Source organism: Myotis myotis, unplaced genomic scaffold, assembly GCF_014108235.1.
Source record: "Myotis myotis isolate mMyoMyo1 unplaced genomic scaffold, mMyoMyo1.p scaffold_m19_p_12, whole genome shotgun sequence".
Classification (NCBI taxonomy): domain Eukaryota; kingdom Metazoa; phylum Chordata; class Mammalia; order Chiroptera; family Vespertilionidae; genus Myotis; species Myotis myotis.
Window position 1 is genome coordinate 41,650,784 of NW_023416316.1, and position 19,822 is coordinate 41,670,605.

General features: G+C 38.9%; 1 protein-coding gene across 2 annotated transcripts in view; it reads right to left on the bottom strand.

The window, feature by feature from the left end:
- Positions 1-1,404: 1,404 nt before the first annotated feature.
- Positions 1,405-19,822, bottom strand: part of MAMDC2 (MAM domain containing 2) — a 133,236-nt gene continuing 114,818 nt past the window's right edge. The window contains exons 10-14 of one of the 2 annotated variants that reach the window (XM_036330878.1): positions 18,437-18,530; positions 16,265-16,417; positions 7,728-7,987; positions 2,535-2,619; positions 1,405-2,396 (exon numbers count right to left, since the gene is read on the bottom strand). In XM_036330878.1, coding sequence (XP_036186771.1) covers positions 2,332-2,396; positions 2,535-2,619; positions 7,728-7,987; positions 16,265-16,417; positions 18,437-18,530 — 657 coding nt within the window. In that variant the 3' untranslated portion in view covers positions 1,405-2,331. Of the gene's footprint in view, positions 2,397-2,534; positions 2,620-7,727; positions 7,988-16,264; positions 16,418-18,436; positions 18,531-19,822 lie in introns of those variants that run through there. The other variant, XR_004971283.1, reaches the window with a different exon arrangement.

The following is a 19,822-nucleotide window of genomic DNA, read 5'->3' on the forward strand; positions in this document are numbered from 1 at the left end:
ATAGGATTTAATCTCCACCATTTATAGGGAACTCATACAACTTAACAAAAGGAAGATAAACAATCCAATCAAAAAATGGGCAATGGACCAAAATAGATACTTTTTGAAAGAGGACATAAGGAAGGCCAAAAGACATATGAAAACATGCTTAAAGTCACTAATCACCCGAGAGATGCAAATCAAATGACAATGAGGTACCATCTCACACCTGTCAGACTGGCTATCATCAACAAATCAACAAATGACAAGTGCTGGCGAGGATGCGGAGAAAAAGGAATCCTCGTGCACTGCTAATGGGAATGCAGATTGGTGCAGCCACTGTGGAGAACAGTATGGAGTTTCCTCAAAAAACTAAAAATGGAATTCCCATTTGACCCAGTGATCCCACTTCTAGGAATATAGCCCAAGAAACCAGAAACACCAATCAGAAAGGATATATGCACCCCTATGTTCATAGCAGCACAATTCACCATAGCTAAGATCTGGAAACAGCCTAAGTGCCCATCAGCAGACGAGTGGATTAAAAAACTGTGGTGCATCTACACAATGGAATACTACGCTGAGGTATAAAAGAAGGAATTCTTACCATTTGCAACAGAACTGGAGAGCATTAATGCTAAGCAAAATAAGCCAGTGTGAGAAAAATAAATATCACATGATCTCACTCATTTGTGGAATATAATGAACAATATAAACTGTTGAACAAAAACAGATCCAGAGACAGAGAAGCATCAATTAGACCAGTGGTTCTCAACCTTCCTAATGCCGCGACCCTTTAATACAGTTCCTCATGTTGTGGTGACCCCCAACCATAAAATTATTTTCGTTGCTACTTCATAACTGTAATTTTGCTACTGTTATGAATCGTAATGTAAATATCTGATATGCAGGATGTATTTTCATTGCTACAAATTGAACATAATTAAAGCATAGTGATTAATCACAAAACAATATGTAATTATATATGTGTTTTCCAATGGTCTTAGGCAACCCCTGTGAAAGGGTCGTTTGACCCCCAAAGGGGTTGCGACCCACAGGTTGAAAACCGCTGGATTAGACCGACAAACCTCAGAGAAAAGGTTGGGGATGGTGGGGGTAATGGGGAGAGATCAACCAAAGGACTTGTATGCATGCATATAAGCCTAACCAATGGACAAAGACACCAGGGGGGTGAGGGTATGAGTGGGGGAGTGGGAGGCAATGGGGGGATAAGGACACATATGTAAATACCTTAATCAAATAAAAAAATAAAATAAAATAAAAAGTCGGACGTAAAAAAAAAAGAAGTAGTTAGTTGTGGCAGAGTAGAAATTCAAATTAGAATCTGCAATTAAGTAGTAAAGATATTCTGACAACAAAAAATAATATAGAAATGAGTTAATTGCCAGTGAAAAGATTTTCAAATTACCTTTTATTAGGTAATCTTATAATTTCATAACAGCTGTTTAGGTATATAAACATGTATATACAATTTTCTAAACATGAAAAGCAGTAGTTTATTATTTCTTCTGGCATTTATATTACTCAAATCCTTTCTAAAACATTTGTTATAAAAATCAGTAAAATTGTTCAACACACTTAAAAAAATTTGGGGCATGTGTATATAATTATTTTCAAGCTTGCTTTATAAAAAAAGAGTGCAATTTCTATCCATGTGTTCATAGTGACTTTCAAAAGTAGTTTAAAGGGTGTGGGGAAGAAGGTAGCATTGCCTTGTAATACAGCATTAATTAATACTGACGTAACCCGGGACACTCATAAAAGATCCTTTGTTATCTGACATGTAGTAAAAATATTTAAAAATTAAAACTCCATTTCTATGAATAAAAAATAGAAAATAAGACTTTATATTCTTAGGCTAACTTGTTACCATAAAAACTGCATTCATTTTGCAGATATTACTGACACCCCACATTATTTCTTTAAACATATTACGATATTTGAAATTCAAATGGAAACCCACAGACTTCTTCTCCTACCAATACATTCACTGAATGCAGATTTAAGTGAGCACATCCCATTTTGATTGTGCCTTTTACCTGTGTGCTTTAAAAATGACTAGAGTATAGTACATTTGTGTTTTTAACTGGTACCAAAATTAAGATGAGTGGTCTATGCAAAACCAGCAGCCTGTACTTCTAATAACAGTTGTCATATGAAAAAAAAAAAAGCCCTGAGTCAGTATTTTTTGCAAAAGTAATGAAGAAGAGTGCTCTGACGTCATTTTATAACTTATAAAATAGTTAAGACTGTCCAGTATTCATTTGTGTTGTTTTCATTTTGATTGAAGAGGTAATGCTTTTGTTTAGTTAATCCAATTCAGGTTATTTCTTAATATTCAATTTCATTTAAATCCTCAGAATATCCTGATGACTGCTGAGTTATATCTTCCATTTCTGTCAGGAGATAAATAGACAATAATAGTTTCCTCTATTTTTATTGTAGAAAAATACTGAATTTGCATTCTTATCATTTGAGACTGTTGCAAAATCCCCTTTCAATCAATTTTGTATAATTGGGAAAAATACTGTTACCTGCACAGGGTCCTGCTTGGAATTTAACATCATCAATGGCGATATCGCTTCTTATTGACATTCCCCGAATGGCCTCAAAAATTATCTGAAAAATAATTAAGTTTGAATTTAGAAATAGAGTCATCCTGATAAAGCAAGACTCATCAGGGACAGATCCAGGTTATATGGGTCTAGAGCAGCGGTTCTCAACCTGTGGGTCGCGACCCCTTTGGGGGTCGAACGACCCTTTCACAGGGGTCGCCTAAGACCATTGGAAAACACATATATAATTACATATTGTTTTTGTGATTAATCACTATGCTTTAATTATGTTCAATTTGTAACAACAAAATTGGGGTCACCACAACATGAGGAACTGTATTAAAGGGTCGCGGCATTAGGAAGGTTGAGAACCACTGGTCTAGAGGCTTAGACTGGTCTTAGGGCTTAAAGAGGAGAATACAAAATCACAACTTCAAATTTAGGTACAAAAGAGAATACTTATTTCTAAGGTAAAGAAATTCACAACAAATTACTGGATCCTTGGAGATTCAGATCCCTTTTTCCTGAGATACCTTTGGGTAATTTTCTAGAAATGCTCACCTTGCAATGCTTCCTGGTGATGACCTGGTTTCCCTTCCCCACCTAGAACATTCTACTCCTAGCACTCAGGGCCTATGAGTGGCTTAGAGATCCATAAATCTGCCTCAATCCTGGTGCTAGGTGGAAGAATTTAATATGACTAATGAGATCCATGTATGAACAGCAAAGCACATTCACCTATATATATAGAAGCCTAAGTGACATTTAGGACCGAATGACCAGAATGACTGAAACAACCAGTCAACCCATCGCTATGGCGCGCACTGACCACCAGGGGGCAGATGCTCCATGCAGGAGTTGCCCCCGGTGGTCAGTGTGCTCCCACAGCCAACCTCCCGTGGTCCCTCCCCCTGGGCCCTGGTTTGGGGGGCCGGTAGGCCAACCTCCCAGGGACCCTCCTCCCCAGCCACCCAACCCCCTGATAGGCCTCGATCGCTGGCCAGGCCAAGTGACCCCACCCATGCATGAATTCTTGCACCTGACCTCTAGTTAAATTTATAAAAAACACAATGTTTCACTTATCATGTTAAATACCATGACATCCAAGAAAGCCCAGGATGAAGAGGGAACCAATTTTATGACTTTAGATCCTGAGAAGAAAATAACTAATCCAATATTCAGGTTCTAGGGTAAATCAATTACATTATAATCTCTAAGGCAGCCCAACTATGGTTAATAAACCACTGAGTACTCAAGGGAGGCTATGGGTAATAAAAAGTATCCAGAAGACACAGTTTCTCTATTCATTTAATGAGCAAATGACTCCCCAGTGGACTAGTTTATGATTCAAAGTAAATCAAAGCATATAAAGTGGATAATTAATAAACATATGAAATGATCTTGAAATTAATGACTCAAAGAAGCTTTAATAACAAAAAATGTGGCAAAATAACATTAATAGAAATTCTAAGGACACAACCCTAAATGAAGATCCAAATCATTGTCAAGAAGAGTTTTAAAAAATGTCCTAACACGTCTCTATGGGAGGATCTGTGAGTGTAGTTAATAAGCATTTTGGTTTTCTGAAAAACAATAAAGCCTGGTTTTTGAGCATCAAGTCTACAATATAAAACGTAATAGACAAATTGCTTGATGGAATGATACTCTTAACAGTCTGTGGTTGGGCTAAAACACTTGATTTCATAAAATTTCTTTGAACTTCCTTAATACTTGAGTAATAACTATTTTATAGCATTATGATTCCCCCTTGTATTATGGATATACATCCTATTAGTAAATAATTGTGGTTATTTAAGAATAAGATAAAAAATATTACTTTTTTCTTTTAATTTAAGTATTATTTTTTGAGATGGCTACTACATCATGAGGACATAAATACTTATTAAGTTGTTTGAACCCAACTACTTAATAAATGGAACTGTTTGGTCTTTCTTTTGGCTGAGGGGCACCAGAAAATAATTAACTGAGACAAAAGGTACCATGAACAAGAACATTTGGGCACCTGGGCTTAGCTGAGTACTGGCACATAATGATTCCTAGTAAATGTTAGGCAGCCTAATAAACATGAATGATGTACATATTTCAGTGAGCTGAGGATCTGTCGAATACTTTCTTTCACTTGCAGCAAAATATAAGGAACCAGAGAGGAAAACACCTGAGAGCAGCCGAGGAAGGAAGGGTAAGCCAAAAATCCAAAGGAAATAAAATCATTTTGTGTTTTTGATCAATAGCCAAATCAGATTCTGCTTAGCACTTTCATAAATCTCTTAGGAAGGAGTATGATTAAAATTTTGCTACTTGGTAACATTTCTTCTACAGGATAATCTGATGATTGGAATGTCATCAGAGGATGCCCATATATTTTCCCTATAGGATGAGTCTCAAATCACAGCAGTACTACAGAATCCGAAAAATCATCCCCACCTGCCTACCCTTACTGATGATGCACACATTTGCCAGGTCAGTAATAAGTGGTCAATAAGTGTTTATTAAAATGAGCGATTTTGGCCTCGTCCTACAGGAGCTCGGTCTGGCTGCCTGATGTAGCTATTGAGAATACCGGGTCTGTCATGGTGATATGAATTAGAGTTCAGAGAGGTTTAGAGGGAATGTATTTTTAGAAACAATAATTAATCTTTTACTATTTTGGTACTTTAAAGTTTGTAAAACCCTTTCACATACATAATCTTTTTAAAAAATATATATTTTTATTGATTTCAGAGAGGGAGAGGGAGAGAGCGATAGAAACATCAATGATGAGAGAATCATTGATCGACTGCCTCCTGCACGCCCCCTACTGGGGATCAAGCCCTTGACTGGAATGTGACCTGTGATCCTTCAGTCCACAGGCTGACGTTCTATCCACTGAGCCACACGAGCTAGGACTCACATACATAATCTTATCGGACCCTCACTCTAACTCGGGTGGTATCATCCTGGCAGGAAACATTACCCCATTTTGAAAATACATAAGCCATCCCAGAGAGGATGAGATTTCTCCAAGGTCACCCAGTGCTGGTGACATCTGGGGGAATGAGTAAAATCTGGAACTTCTATGGTGTGAGGGAGTGTAGAACAGTGGCTTAGAGATACAAACTTTGGAACCAGTCAGATCTGGGATCAAATTCTCACTCTGCCACTTACCAGCTGGATACCTGGTTTTCCCATTGGTAAGAAAGAGCTATAAGATCAATTGGAAGAACTTAAGTATGACTCTGAGCACTGTAAGTGCCTGGCACATAGAAGATGGCCATTCTACTTGCACATGGTCTGTTTTATTAGACACAGGATGTTTTGAGGAAATTGGTTCAGTCTCCACACAGTCGTTTGGGAAACCTGAGGGAATCACTAAATCCAGAAGAAAACCCCTCAGGCAGATTCATATCTGTTTCATCTTAAGCCAAAGAGAATGGACTCTTCCAGATTGTGAGCTATAAATCTCTTAGGCCATCCCATTCCCTTTGAACCTGAGCACCCCAAGGTGCCAGCCCAGATGCCTCACTACTCGGTGCTCAAAAAACATTTCAGAGAACCAGCCACCCAGCAAGTCTCATAGATGCAAGGCCCTGCACCCGACCCCCTGGGCTTAGATGCTGAGAAGTCACCCGTTCCCCAGAACTCAAATCCTAGAACTCTTGTGCATCAGCATCATTTGGGGGTTTTAAAAAACATCAACACTCAGGCTCTACCCGAGAGACAGAGATTCTCCATCGTTAGCATCCATCAGAGTTACCAGGAGGGCTTGTTAAAACACACATTTCTGGCTCACGCCCAGAGTTTCTGTCTGAGTGGAGCCTGAGAATGTGCATTTCAGGTGAGTTTCATTTTTAGGTGAATTTGAACTTCAGGTGTTGCTGCTGGTCTCAGGACCATACTTTGTAAACATCAGAACAGGGTTTGGTGCCCTAAAAGCCTAACAAAATTAACCCATCACCTCTGAATGATGACCAATTATATTAGCAAGTTCCTGAGTGATCCACTTTCCTTCTGTAAACAGACATTAAATCACTATCAAAATAATCCTTGGGGCAATCTGCTATTCTTTACTAAATTTCTAGGCAGTTTTATCCATGCTGAGGTAATGGGCCATCCCTGGATAATGGCACATCTTCCCTCTGTCATTTGTCTTTAGTAATGCTGCACCCTAGATGGCACTGCCACGTGGCCACCTGGGCTTCTGCAATTCCTCCCCATGTAGATCTGTAGAAAAGTTATTGTGGTTGCAGGTGATATAAAATAAAGTCCTTACTTTTGATACCTCTTCCCAGGAAGATTTAGGCTTAGACCAAGCAGCCTGTGGTTACAGTTGGGAGGTCCAGGTCCAGGTCCAGGAGGGTTATCAGCCAGAAGCAAGGATGAGGAGGAAGCAGGGCTTTCAGCTGAAGGTCACACTTGAGAACCGCTCAGAGCAAGTTCAGGAGCAGTCAGGGGTCTGAAGGTTATCTCCCCAGAGCTTTCTGAAGCTTTGGCGCATGGGGGCAGGCGAAGTTAGTGGTATCAGGAGGCCCCTGCTGATCTAGACTAGCCTGGCTGCTCCACCTCATCTATTGGCACGTAAAAGGCTCATTCCTATCACTGCTCGGATTCCCTTACAATCGGGATCCTCAGGATGAAGGTCTTCTGCAGTACACGACGAGATCCAAGGAGAGACCCAGGACTTAGCATCAACACTCTCAGTTTCTTCCGCACCCGGGTGGACAGAGACTTAAAAATCTACTCTGGACCATGTACTCTGGTACATGTAGGCTCACAACACAAGCCCTTGTATGTGGGTAAAGAGGAGTGAACGACACAGCTGCAACAGCTAATGAGATAATAGCGTGTTGAGAAGAAAGGGAAACTCTGTTTTATGGATCTGCAGGACTCATAGAATGTACTCGACACTCATAATATATCAAGACAAAAATAGATACACTTTCATCGCTGAGCTGCAAAAATCACTTTAGGCACAAATACTGAAAGCCTAATTTTCCATTCACTGCTTAGATTTAATCAATACAGACTAATTATGTTTACTCTTAAACAAGTACTGCCTTTATCTATGACCCTGGAAGAGAACAAAACATTCTCTCTGGTAGCAAGAAATAGAAAGAACATCAGAAGCTTACAGGAATGTTTCCCATTACCGGGGTCTTATCTCTCTCGGCATACCTGGTGCTGCCTCTCACAGCTGTATTCAATCAGCGCGCGGAGCCAGGAAATGCTCTGTTCGCCTCTTCTTCTCCATAAGAGGGACTCTCCACTGTCACCTTCTTTTTTCAAATAAACACTCAGCAGGCCAGTCCCTGCTCCATACATGTGGTAGAAAAAGGCCAAGCAGTGTTTTCCAGCGACTCCTCGCAGAGGCCCGGAGGAGAGGTGTGCCTTTTGTCCATACACCATGTGGGAGGCCTCGATGTACATGTAGTAGCCTTGAGAGCAATGCAAAGTCAGGTATTGTTAAAAAGACACAGATTATATTCTCTTTCTCTTTTGAGTAAGTGTTCCTGGAAACAAATTAGAGTAAATGAATGGCTTGACTATAGTACTGATAAAGGACATTATTATTTTGGAGAATATGTATAATCCAAGGAGAATAAAATTTAGACCATTGAAATAATTTTTCATTTAATAATTTATACTTGAGTTTCATATATGGAGTTAATTAATATATTAGCATTATACCACTGATATGGTGATTAACATATCAGAATTTAGTCTACTAAGGTCACGGACAATATTGTGAAGCTCCCAGACATTGGTTTAGGGACGAGAGCACAGATTTTGCAGTCGGGTAGATCTGACTTCAAGTCTTCACTCTAATATTACCTCTGTGATCCTGGTCTAATGAATTATGCTCTCTGAACCTATATTCATCATTTCCACAAACCCAGATCTGAGCAATCCTATAGGCTATTAAAAGGGTGGGAGACCTGCCCAATTCGGTCTTATAAAATTGTATGTACTGTGCGACACTTTCCCCCGGTAAAGTTATCACATGGAACACTGGACCAGTAGAGCCCTGAGATGTGGCCTTCATTGCCACCATGATCTGTCATTCCCATAATCTGCTTTAAAATATTTGAAAAAATACTGTCCACGTTTCTGGAGTGCTCACCGATCACATGCTCATTACTAAAACCAATGGTCAGTTTGCATCCTTGCCATTCTTATGCCACCAGTAACACTGACAAAGTAGGTCACGTCTGCCTCCTAGAAGTACTTTCTGACCGTGGCTTGCAGGACACTGTACTCTCCTGGTTTTCCTCCCATTTCCCTGGTCACTCCTTTGCTAGTTAACCTTTCCGCTCTGACCTGTGACCTGGGGGTGCTCCAAGGCCCCATTCTTGAACTTCTCTATTCTCACTCCTTTGATTGCATCTGGTTTCATGGCTTTAAATGTTATATATGTTGTCATTTTTCAAACTTAAATTTCCAAGTTCTTTGCTGAAATCCAGACTTGTTTATTCAAACTACCTGATGGATATCTCCATGTATTATTGTCAAATAGACATCTCAGCTGAAACATGTTCAAAACCAAACTCCTAACAGCCTTACCTTAAAATCTATCCAGCCTTTCTAGTTGGCCAGGCCCAAACCTGGGCATCCTCTCACTCTCCACACCCCAGGCTGTCAGAGTTGCTGTTGGCACTACCTTCAAAATATGCCTAGAATCCAGTCACTGCACTTCAGCAAGGAAAGGCACTGTTATTGTTCTTTTCTTTATGGCTTCCTAACAAAAGCTAGGCTCGATGTAAGCAAGCACATGTATACATTATCCTAATAGAAGGGTATATTTAATTTAATTCAATGGAAATAAGGCCAAAGCATGACATGACCATGGTTTATCATCCAACTATGTTGAAGAGATCCCTTTCTATTCTTCCCCCCACTTCTATTCTATACATAAGTTAGTGACATACGGATTGAAATCCTATCTTAATGCATGTTTAACCTAAAAAACATTTTCTCCAAAAAGTAATTTTTAAGGAAATAATACCTGGCCTTGGGAATCCTAAGTAAAGAACTTTGGCTAAAGATGAAACACTCAATGGGGGTGGGCAGGGGACAGACCCTTTGAAAGATGCTATCATTGGGGAAATGGAAAGTAGGGACTATGGGGCCTGAAACAAAGTTTGTTTGTTTGTTTTCACAATACAAAGGAGGAGAGATGGCCTAAGAGGTATCTTTTGTCTTGTGATAATATGAGTCCAGCCACAATTGGTCTGAGGTCTTGGAGGAGGGAGGAAAAGCCCTAATTACCTCCAGTTATCCAATGGAGTTCTTTCTTTCATGAGTACAATGCACTGACCACTTAGCCCCCAATGCATGAAGCATTACTTAGGTAATGCGTTCACCTCTGGGTCTTCAGTATGTGGCTGAAGCCATTACCTAAGGTTTCCAGTTCCAGAGATCTTTGTGTTTAGTACCATGGCATATGAAAGGAATGTCCTAAGCTGTCTGATTTGTGTATTTGTGCTGCTTTTGGGGGAGGAGGAACATGCAGGGGAAAGTAAGTACAATTGCCGTTCCCAGGCATTGACACCAGCCTACTTTTCTTGAGTAATAGTGGTCTTTCCAAAAACCCTTCAGGGATATAGATCCTATTTTAAGCACATATGTATATTCCATAAGGCAATACTGATTTAGACCGTCTGGACCAACATCTATACCTACAAATAGCTGTAACATATTTGTCAGCTGATCAGAGTTTGCCCCTCTGATACACAAACCAATTATTTCTCTGAGTCCAAATCTGTTTTTCTTTTTGACTTGCATGTGACACTTCCTTTCCCCAGAAAAGATCAGAGCTTCATGGAGAGCCAGTCTGCCTCACATGTGCTCGGGAGGCAGAGAAGAGCCGTGTGTTGACAAGCTCTGCCACATTACTACTCCAAATGCTGTCTGCCTCAGCAAACAAAAGCTCTGGGCGGAAGCCAGAGAGCCCCTGCGTGGAAACCTCAGACCAGCTCACGTGTTCCTGCACGTGAGGGACTCCGGTCTGTGGAAGGGATTATTAACCGGAGAAAACAAATCACTTTCTTTCTGTGAGTCATTGTTTAACATCCAGGAGGGGGTTCCAATGGGTCTATTGGGAGATCAGGGTCCCATATGTTCCTTGCCCAGCAATTGTGATGTGGAGACACACAGCACACTCATAATCCGGAACAGTCACACAGCTGTTCCTCCAGCCTGGCAGCCCCTGCCCCAGGGCTGGGACGGAGCCTGGCGGCCTGTGCGAGGCCATGTGGAACGAACAGCTAGCTGCACTCGTTAAGCTGGAAGAGGATTCTAAACAACCCGGGAAAAGAGATATCTTTGGGAAGAACAACAGCTAGATGTGTCTCTAAGATTGCTTTTTATCATACCATTTATTTATTTTAAATATTTTTATTGATTTCAGAGAGGAAGGAAGAGGGATAGAGAGATAGAAACATCAATGATGAGAGAGAATCATTGATTGGCTGCTTCCTGCACGCCCCACACTGGGGATCGAGCCTTAAACGCAGGCATGTGCCCTGACCAGGAATCGAACCGTGATCTCCTGTTTCATAGGTCGGTGCTCAACCTCTGAGCCACACCGGCTGGGCTTATCAGACCTTTTAAATGACTTTTAAAGCTTGTCATAAATGACAAGTTATTGTTTAAAGGGCAAAGTTTCAGTTTGGGAAAATGAAAAAGTCTGCAGGTGTAGTATAGTGGTGACGCCTGTACAACTATGTGCATGGATTTAATGCTACTGAACTATTATACACTTAAAGATAATTAAAATAATACATTTTATATTATGTATATTTTATTATAATTTTTTAAAGAGATTGTCATAGAAGCTTTCTCTGTGTAAGTAGAATATGACATTATCAGAAACTAGTGAGATAAGTCACTGAAAAATTGAAGGATATTGGAGATTTTGATAATCTGTAACTGGTTAGATGGTTACAGACTAATTGGGTAGCATCATTACAGGCTTACCAAAATTTTTAAAGAACAAGGACTTGAATTAGACTGTTAAAATTTCTGCTATATAACACAGTAAATATATAGTTCTGGTTTTCTTTTGTCTGACAGCACAATTTTATAAGTAAATGTCATTTGGCACTTAATGTACCCTTGTTATTTCTATCACACGAGAAGGGAGTGTTCATAGAAATGACTTCTACCTTTACTTAGTACAGGGTGGGCAAACTTTTTGACTTGAGGGCCACAATGGGTTCTTAAACTGGACCGGAGGGCCGGAACAAAAGTGTTTGTGTGAACTAATATAAATTCAAAGTAAACATCATTACATAAAAGGGTACGGTCTTTTTTTTTTTTAGTTTTATTCATTTCAAACGGGCTGGATCCGGCCTGCGGGCTGTACTTTGCCCACGGCTGACTTAGTAGCATGTTGGAAGAGGATTTAATTGCCAGGCATACAGGAGATGTACTGAAGCACTGAACAGTGCCAGAAAAGAAATGGATGGTGTCTTATTCTCAGGAAATTGTTAAGAGAATGATGAATAGCTGTTTTTCTAGGATGTAGTGGAGGGGAGGAGAAAGGGAGGACTCCACTTTTTAATCTATTTACTGGTGAACTCAGTGAGCTAGGAAATGTTACACAGAAGTCATTTTCTTACTAACCTGCATAGTTATCTGTTGACTTATGTATTATATTATCTCTTGGTCAGAAAATTTCTGCAAACTCCAGGACAACTAAAGCAATTGTTTTTTAAAAAAATTCTGACAGCATGCCATCAAATAAATGTTAATAAAATTGCAATAGCCTATAAAAACCTGGGAAATTTGTTAAGACTTGTCTTTATGTCTTGTAAAGAAATAGCAAGTGTTTCAGAAAACTTGCTGATTCTGCCAGGATAGAGCTACTCAAGTAGATGGTGGCAGGAAATGGAGAGACAAATCTCTCCGAGTCCATCCCACCTCGATGCAAGTCAAGATCCATCTGCACAAATGCCTTTATTATTTTATTAAAGAAGGAGCCAAATGATGGGGCTAGAATTTTTCTTTTATTTGGTCTTTATTGTTCTACTAGAATGACTTGTCCTATGTGATGACTTACTTAAGCATTGGAAATGTTTCCCAAAGTTTAGTCATACAAATACCATCTTCAAGATATAATTTTTGGCTGTCCTCATACTACCTACACTATTATTCATCTCATAATTTTCTTTAAATAGACTTTGTTTTTATTACTTAAATACATTTATTCAAATAGGAATCTTATTAGCATGAAAACAGAAAATAAGTTATAAATCATAAAATAATGGTTTTGATGTACTGATTATATATTTTTCTTTTTTTAAACATTTTATTGATTGATTGGCTTTGAGAGGAAGAGAGAGAGAGAAGGAGAGGGAGAAATTTGTTGTTCTACTTATTTTTGCATACATTGGTTGATTCTTTTTTGTGCCCTGACTAGGGATCGAACCCATAACCTTGGCATGTCGAGACAACACTCTAACCAACTAAGCTACCCAGCCAGGGCTTCTATATATTTTTCTTGTACATGGATATTACTATCAAATAAAAATGTTTATTCACCTACCACTTGAGTTACCCAGTGATAGTTTGGAACACATTAGTTTAAGATCTTCCAAACTATTAAGTCATCTTACTTGTAGCCATAGGCTGTAGTTTTCTTTTCTTTTTTTAAAATATATTTTATTGACTTTTTTACAGAGAGGAAGGGAGAGGGATAGAGAGTTAGAAACATCGATGAGAGAGAAACATCGATCAGCTGCCTCCTGCACACCCCCTACTGGGGATGTGCCCACAACCAAGGTACATGCCCTTGACCAGAATTGAACCTGGGACCCTTCAGTCTGCAGGCGGATGCTCTATCCACTGAGCCAAATCGGTTGGGGCTAGTTTTCTATTTATAAAAGCACAAATGACACAGAACAATGAGTACAAGAAAGTATTCCAGAGGTGAACATGCTAGTTTATAAAAGACTTCCAATTATAAAAATAGTAATACCATTCATTTCAATGGAGCTTTTATAGTATCAAGCCTTTTCACAAATATAATCTCAGTTAATCATCAGAGCAACCCTAAGAGACTAGCAGGACATCCACTGTAATCTGTATTTTACATATGAGGAAACCAAAGCTCAGAAAAGGTATGTGAACAAGTCCAGGCTGTGCAGGCAGCAAGGGGCAGAGCCAGCTCACTCTCCATCCATTGGTCTTTACACTAGACCACACCAGGGTATACCTTAGATTCGGAAAGCTTTATTGCACCTCCAGTTAGTAAGTAGGAAACTCTAGTTCCCTTGGAATTGCTACATATGATCTTATGTTGATTTTGGTAGACACACAGTCAACTGTCATATCTAAATGGTGGCTTTTATGAGTTTCTCTTTTTATTTAAAGGGCCGATAATTACTGGCCATCTAATGCACTTCTCTGTAAAACAGCTTTGAATGCCTCTCCTCTTTCTATTTTCTTCTTGTGTATGTTTTCCAAATATAAATTGATAGGCTTTAGGGATGGGGAGTGAAAAGGTAAAATGCAATCTACAATTATAGGTAATGATCAAGTTAGAATTCTATTCTCAGCAAAAATACCCTTCAAATGTAGAGAAAAAATAAAGACATTCCCAGACAAACAAAAACTGAGAGAATTCATCATTATCAGATTTGCACCAAAAAAAAACAAAACAAAAACAAAAACAACCCCAGAATCAACACTAAATCAAAAATTAGTTGCAGAAGAAAATTATTTTGCCAGAAGAAAAACATTTTTTACAAAAGAAAATAATTCAAGAGAGAAACATGGAAATGCAGAAAGGAGTAAAGACTAATGTAATGGGGGAAATATGTGAATAAATATAAAAGAATACCAACCCAATAATATTTTCTGGGATTTAAAATATATAGAAATAAAATATAAGAAAAATACTATAGAAACTGTTAAAAGAATAAGACTAGTAAAATACTGTATAAAATAAACAGGCCCTGACCGGTTTGGCTCAGTGGATAGAGCGTCGGCCTGCGGACTGAGAGGTCCCAGGTTCGATTCCGGTCAAGGGCATGTACCTTGGTTGCCGGCATATCCCAGTGGGGAGTGTGCAGGAGGCAGCTGATCGATGTTTCTCTCTCATCGATGTTTCTAACTCTCTATCCCTCTCCCTTCCTCTCTGTAAAAAATCAATAAAATATATTTTAAAAAAATAAAAAAATAAATAAACAGGTGAATAAAGGAAAGATTAGAATACTAGGAAGTAAATATAAGTCGAAATCAGTGGTTCTCAACCTTCTGGCCCTTTAAATACAGTTCCTCATGTTGTGACCCAACCATAAAATTATTTTTGTTGCTACTTCATAACTGTAATGTTGCTACTGTTATGAATTGTAATGTAAATATCTGATATGCAGGATGGTCTTAGGCGACACCTGTGACAGGGTCGTTCGACCACCAAAGGGGTCGCGACCCACAGGTTGAGAACCTCTGGTCTAAATGTTTCAGTAATTACATTAAACGTTTATGATCTAAATACTGCAATTAAAATACAAGATTGTGGGACTGGATACAATAGAAAACTTAACTATTGCCACATACAAGAGCCATACTAAAAAAAGTTTACAGAACATTTGAAAGGGATAGAGAAAGAAACATAAACACGTAGTGACATAGAGCTGGTGAAGCAATGCTAATATCAGGCAATGCAGACTTTAAAATAAGAAGCATGACAGAGATAAAGGGACATTTCATAATAATAAAATGGCTTATTCACCAGAATGCATAAGGATTATAAACTTGCATGTGCCTAAAACATAGGTCCAAAAGTATAGGCATACATAAATTCATGGAACTAAAAGGAGAAATAAATGAATCCACAGTCATAATGGGAAACTAACATACCTCTGAACTGGACAAGATAAAAAAAATCAGTAAAAATTAGGAGCTAGATTCAATCAACATGTATATAGACCACTACATCCAACAACATCAAAGTATACATGATTTTCTAATATACATGAAACATTTACCTAAATTGACTATATACTGGGTAACAACATATCTCAACAAACTGCAAAGGACTGAAACCATTAAGGGAAGATGGGCTTTCCATCTTTGTTTCAGCTGCTAGAAAGGGTGGAGTCAAACACGCATGTCTCCTCCCCTGTCTGCCAGTATATTTTCTAACCAACTTCAGTCCTGGCTCCAGTTGAGATCACCATTTTTTAAGAAAACTCTTGTTGCCCTAACCGGTTTGGCTCAGTGGATAGAGCGTCGGCCTGCGGACTGAAAGGTCCCAGGTTCGATTCTGGTCAAGGGCATGTACCTTGGTTGCGGCCACATCCCCAGTGGGAGGTGTGCAGGAGGCAGCTGATCGATGTTTCTCTCTCATCAATGTTTCTAACTCTCTATCCCTCTCCCTTCCTCTCTGTAAAAAATCAATAAAATATTAAAAAAAAAAAGAAAACCCTTGTCATTCCCCTTTTAACCTACCTCTGATTAAATTGCCTTCACGTGCATATCTCTGTAAGCCCATTTATCTCCTCTTTGCAGCAAGATACATAAGCCACGTAATAAACGGAAAGAACAATTTTAAATGCACATGCTGAATGATCTACCCCATGTGTGTTGAATTACGTTTGTAGTACATTCTAGACACAAGACATAAATTTGCACATCAAAACGCAGTGACTGCCCTAGAATGCTAGTCTAGGTTTCCTTGGGAAACAGCACCCTGTGGCGTAACTCACCTACCCCAGTCGTGTGGTCTCCCTTTGGTCCTGTGTAGGAGGTGGGAGTTTCTCCCCTCCTCCTGTGCCAGCTGCTCCGGTTTCTCCTCTCCTGAGTAAATGCACATTCATCTTGTTCGAAGGTACATTCTCCAGGTGGAGGGGGAAGCTTCTCTGCAAGAAAACAGCAGGTGTTGCAACGACGGAGGCACTTTCAGTGAATATGTTGTCCCTGGCTCTCCCATAGGCTAGTCCACTCTGCATGTTTGAGTGTGGCCTGGCCATAGGCCACGCAGATGAAGAGGGAGCGCCCCTCTCCCCGTCCCCCCACTGGCAGCCTACCGCCTGTTGCCTCCAGTTAGAGCCTGAACACCACCATGTGCCCTGCCATCAGAGGCAGAGACCAATAGAAATCCCTATTCAAAACTATTGGGCTACTTTGAGAAAGAAACTTCTTCTGAATTGTGAATTTATTCATGTGAATAAGTTTACAAAGCTCTGAACATTGGAGGTATATTGCCTTTATGGAAATGTGGAAAATAATAAAATGCATAATGCAGGAGCTGTCTTCAAAATCCGGGATGAGTGAAGGGAGTCATCGGAACAATTCTGAGTTGCTTTGGAGGAGGGAAAGAATGCGAGAGAGCTAAATGGACTTTTAGATTCTAGAATCAAGAGGCATCGCTTAATTTGTGTGGAACAGATTGCCACAATTTTTCTGTGCATCAGCATTGATACCTGTAATGTGGGGATGTTAATTATCCACCTCATGGGTTATGAGGATTGAATGAGGTCATGTATGTAAAGTTTTTAGAACATGGGGTTCTCAATACATATTAGCTAAATGAATATTAAAATTTGGTGTTTTGTTACTTGAAGCCTTATTTTCTATTTCTAAAAACAAGTTTGATGTCTTTAGATGCTAACTTCAATAATTTTAATAATTATCATTATTAGAATGGTGCCATCTCCCAACTTACTGGGGACTTCACCTTCTACAGTCAGATTCTTAGCAAATTTCTCTAGTAAATAGGCTGTATTTCATCTCTCTTGCATGATAACTATTTTAATTTGTTTTATTTTACATATGGTATAAGCTAATGAAGCCTCATTCCCTTCTCTACATCATGCGTGTGGATATTTTTATCTTGTTCTTTGTCTTGTCTTTGCAATGCCCTGCCAAGTCAAGGAACTAAAAACAAATTGTCTTTTAATTAAATAAACATGGAGATTATTCTCCAGTGCCAGATTGCTACCACGTTTTGCCTGTTTGTTAAAGAAATGGATACCCCATGATTTAGGATGCAGTGGTAATTAGCAGATACGGACCAATGATCTGGGTTGAGGCATCCATCCTTTTTCTCATTACACATCATGCTCAACACATAGCCGCCATCTTTATTTTGTCACTATCATCAAGGCTTGGCCCATTGTTCTGCTGTCATTTAATTCACTTTGAAAATATTTATGACATTATCATTTTAAAATTACAGAGTGGGACAAAGGTAGGTTCACAGCTGTGAGCACATGAAACATAGAGTTGATTCTTGTATTATTATTTACTATTTATTGTATTATTCTCCATACGAACAACTGTAGACCCACTTTCCCCCAACCTTGTAGATGTTTAGCATCCTATCTGGAAATAGAATAGGATATAGACCACAGTGGCATGAGTAATGGCGAACCATTTATATATGACATTAGAATTACTTCTATTATTTTTTTAAAGTAGAGTGAAGCTTGTAATGTTATCTTGTGTATAATGCTAAATTAGTTTGTGTTCTTAAAGAATTTCATCCATGTTGCTTGAAAATCTGCATTCCTGTAAGACAATGATAATACAAAATATCGATAGTAACGATAACAGGAGGCATTTGTCCTTAAAGCACCGTTTGTGCCAGGTCTTATGTTAGAGAATTTTGAGGCACGATCCCCAGCATCCAGGTAGGTATTACTACGTCTCTTACAGATGAGAATATGGAGGACAAAGTCATTTGGATGAAGTCTCACATTGCATTTGAGTCTTCATTTCTAAATCCCACAACTCTGTAGAAAGGCACTTCTGGAAAGCAAAGCAAAGCAAAGGGTGGACTAGCACAGATTAAATGTATGTTGTATGTTCTTAGAGAAATAAGAAATGTCTTGTATAGGCCAGGGAGACAAAGAGAGCTGAAGAGATGGCCGTCTTACCTGGAGACCGGCAGCTTCCCAATTCTATTGCAATGTCATCCAGGGCTACAAGTCCACAGTCCCAAAAACTTTTGCACAGGCTCATGAAAACCACCTGCAATTCATAAAAATGAAACTATGAATTCTGTTAACTAAAAACGAGAAACTCTTAGCACAACAGGTGCGCAAAGACAAACAGCAGACACCTCTTCACCGTCCATATGAACAACAGACCACAGTGGCATGAGTAATGGCGAACCATTTACGTATGACATTGTTATTACTTCTATTATTTTTTTAAAAGTAGAGTGAAGCTCATATTGTTATATTGTGTATAATGCTAAATTAGTTTGTGTTCTTTTTCTTAAAAAAAATATATTTTATTGATTTTTTACAGAGAGGAAGGGAGAGGAATAGAGAGTTAGAAACATCGATGAGAGAGAAACATCAATCAGCTGCCTCCTGCACACTCCCTACTAGGGATGTGCCCGCAACCAAGGTACATGCCCTTGACCGGAATTGAACCTGGGACCCTTGAGTCTGCAGGCTGACGCTCAATCCACTGAGCCAAACCAGTCAGGGCAGTTTGTGTTCTTAAAGAATTGAGAGGGGGAAAGCAAGAGATTAACTGTGTGGCAAAGGAAAAACCATCAAGTTTTAAATACTTTCCTCAGATAACCCGCAAAGTTCATGCAGAGTTGATGGTATTCCAAGCATTTTAAAAAACATTTCCAGTACAAACACTATTGATTTTTGGGAAATGACTTTCTGGCACTGTGCTTCATTTATATTGTGAACAAAGTCCCAGTGATTTGCAATCTGGGGACTTATGTTCCAATTTCCCCCTCCCCGCCACCAAAAAAAAGATCTATGACCCTGGGATGGTATCGCTAATAAAAGCCCTAAATGCAGTTATTTTATCAGACCAAACATTTTTTACTGTTGCATGTGAAGGAAAAAAAATCTATACCATAAATTATTAAATTCATTCTGCAAGAGAGAGAGAGAAAAAAAAATCTTAGATTTGTTTCCATTAGGCCAATTTTAAAGTCTACTTTTCATATATAGGATGAGCAAAGAGTACTTTTCAAGTCATTTAGATTTCCACTGTACTGTACTTCATGGTTTGCAAAGCTGCTTCGCATGTATAATCTAATGTTTAATTAGCACAAGTTCATTCAATCCACATTCAATCTCTCAAATACAAATCTTAACTCCAATAAAGACAAGGAAATATAACAAAAGCTGAAACCAAAATTATAAATAATGAGAACATTTGATTTTTTGGCTTATAATATTCAGTGTGTTATATATTAAATTCATCTGTGTTATCGGTAGGATCCCTTTGTTGTTTGATGATCAGAGCCATCAGAATATATAATTTATTTAAAAAGAAAATTTTTTAGA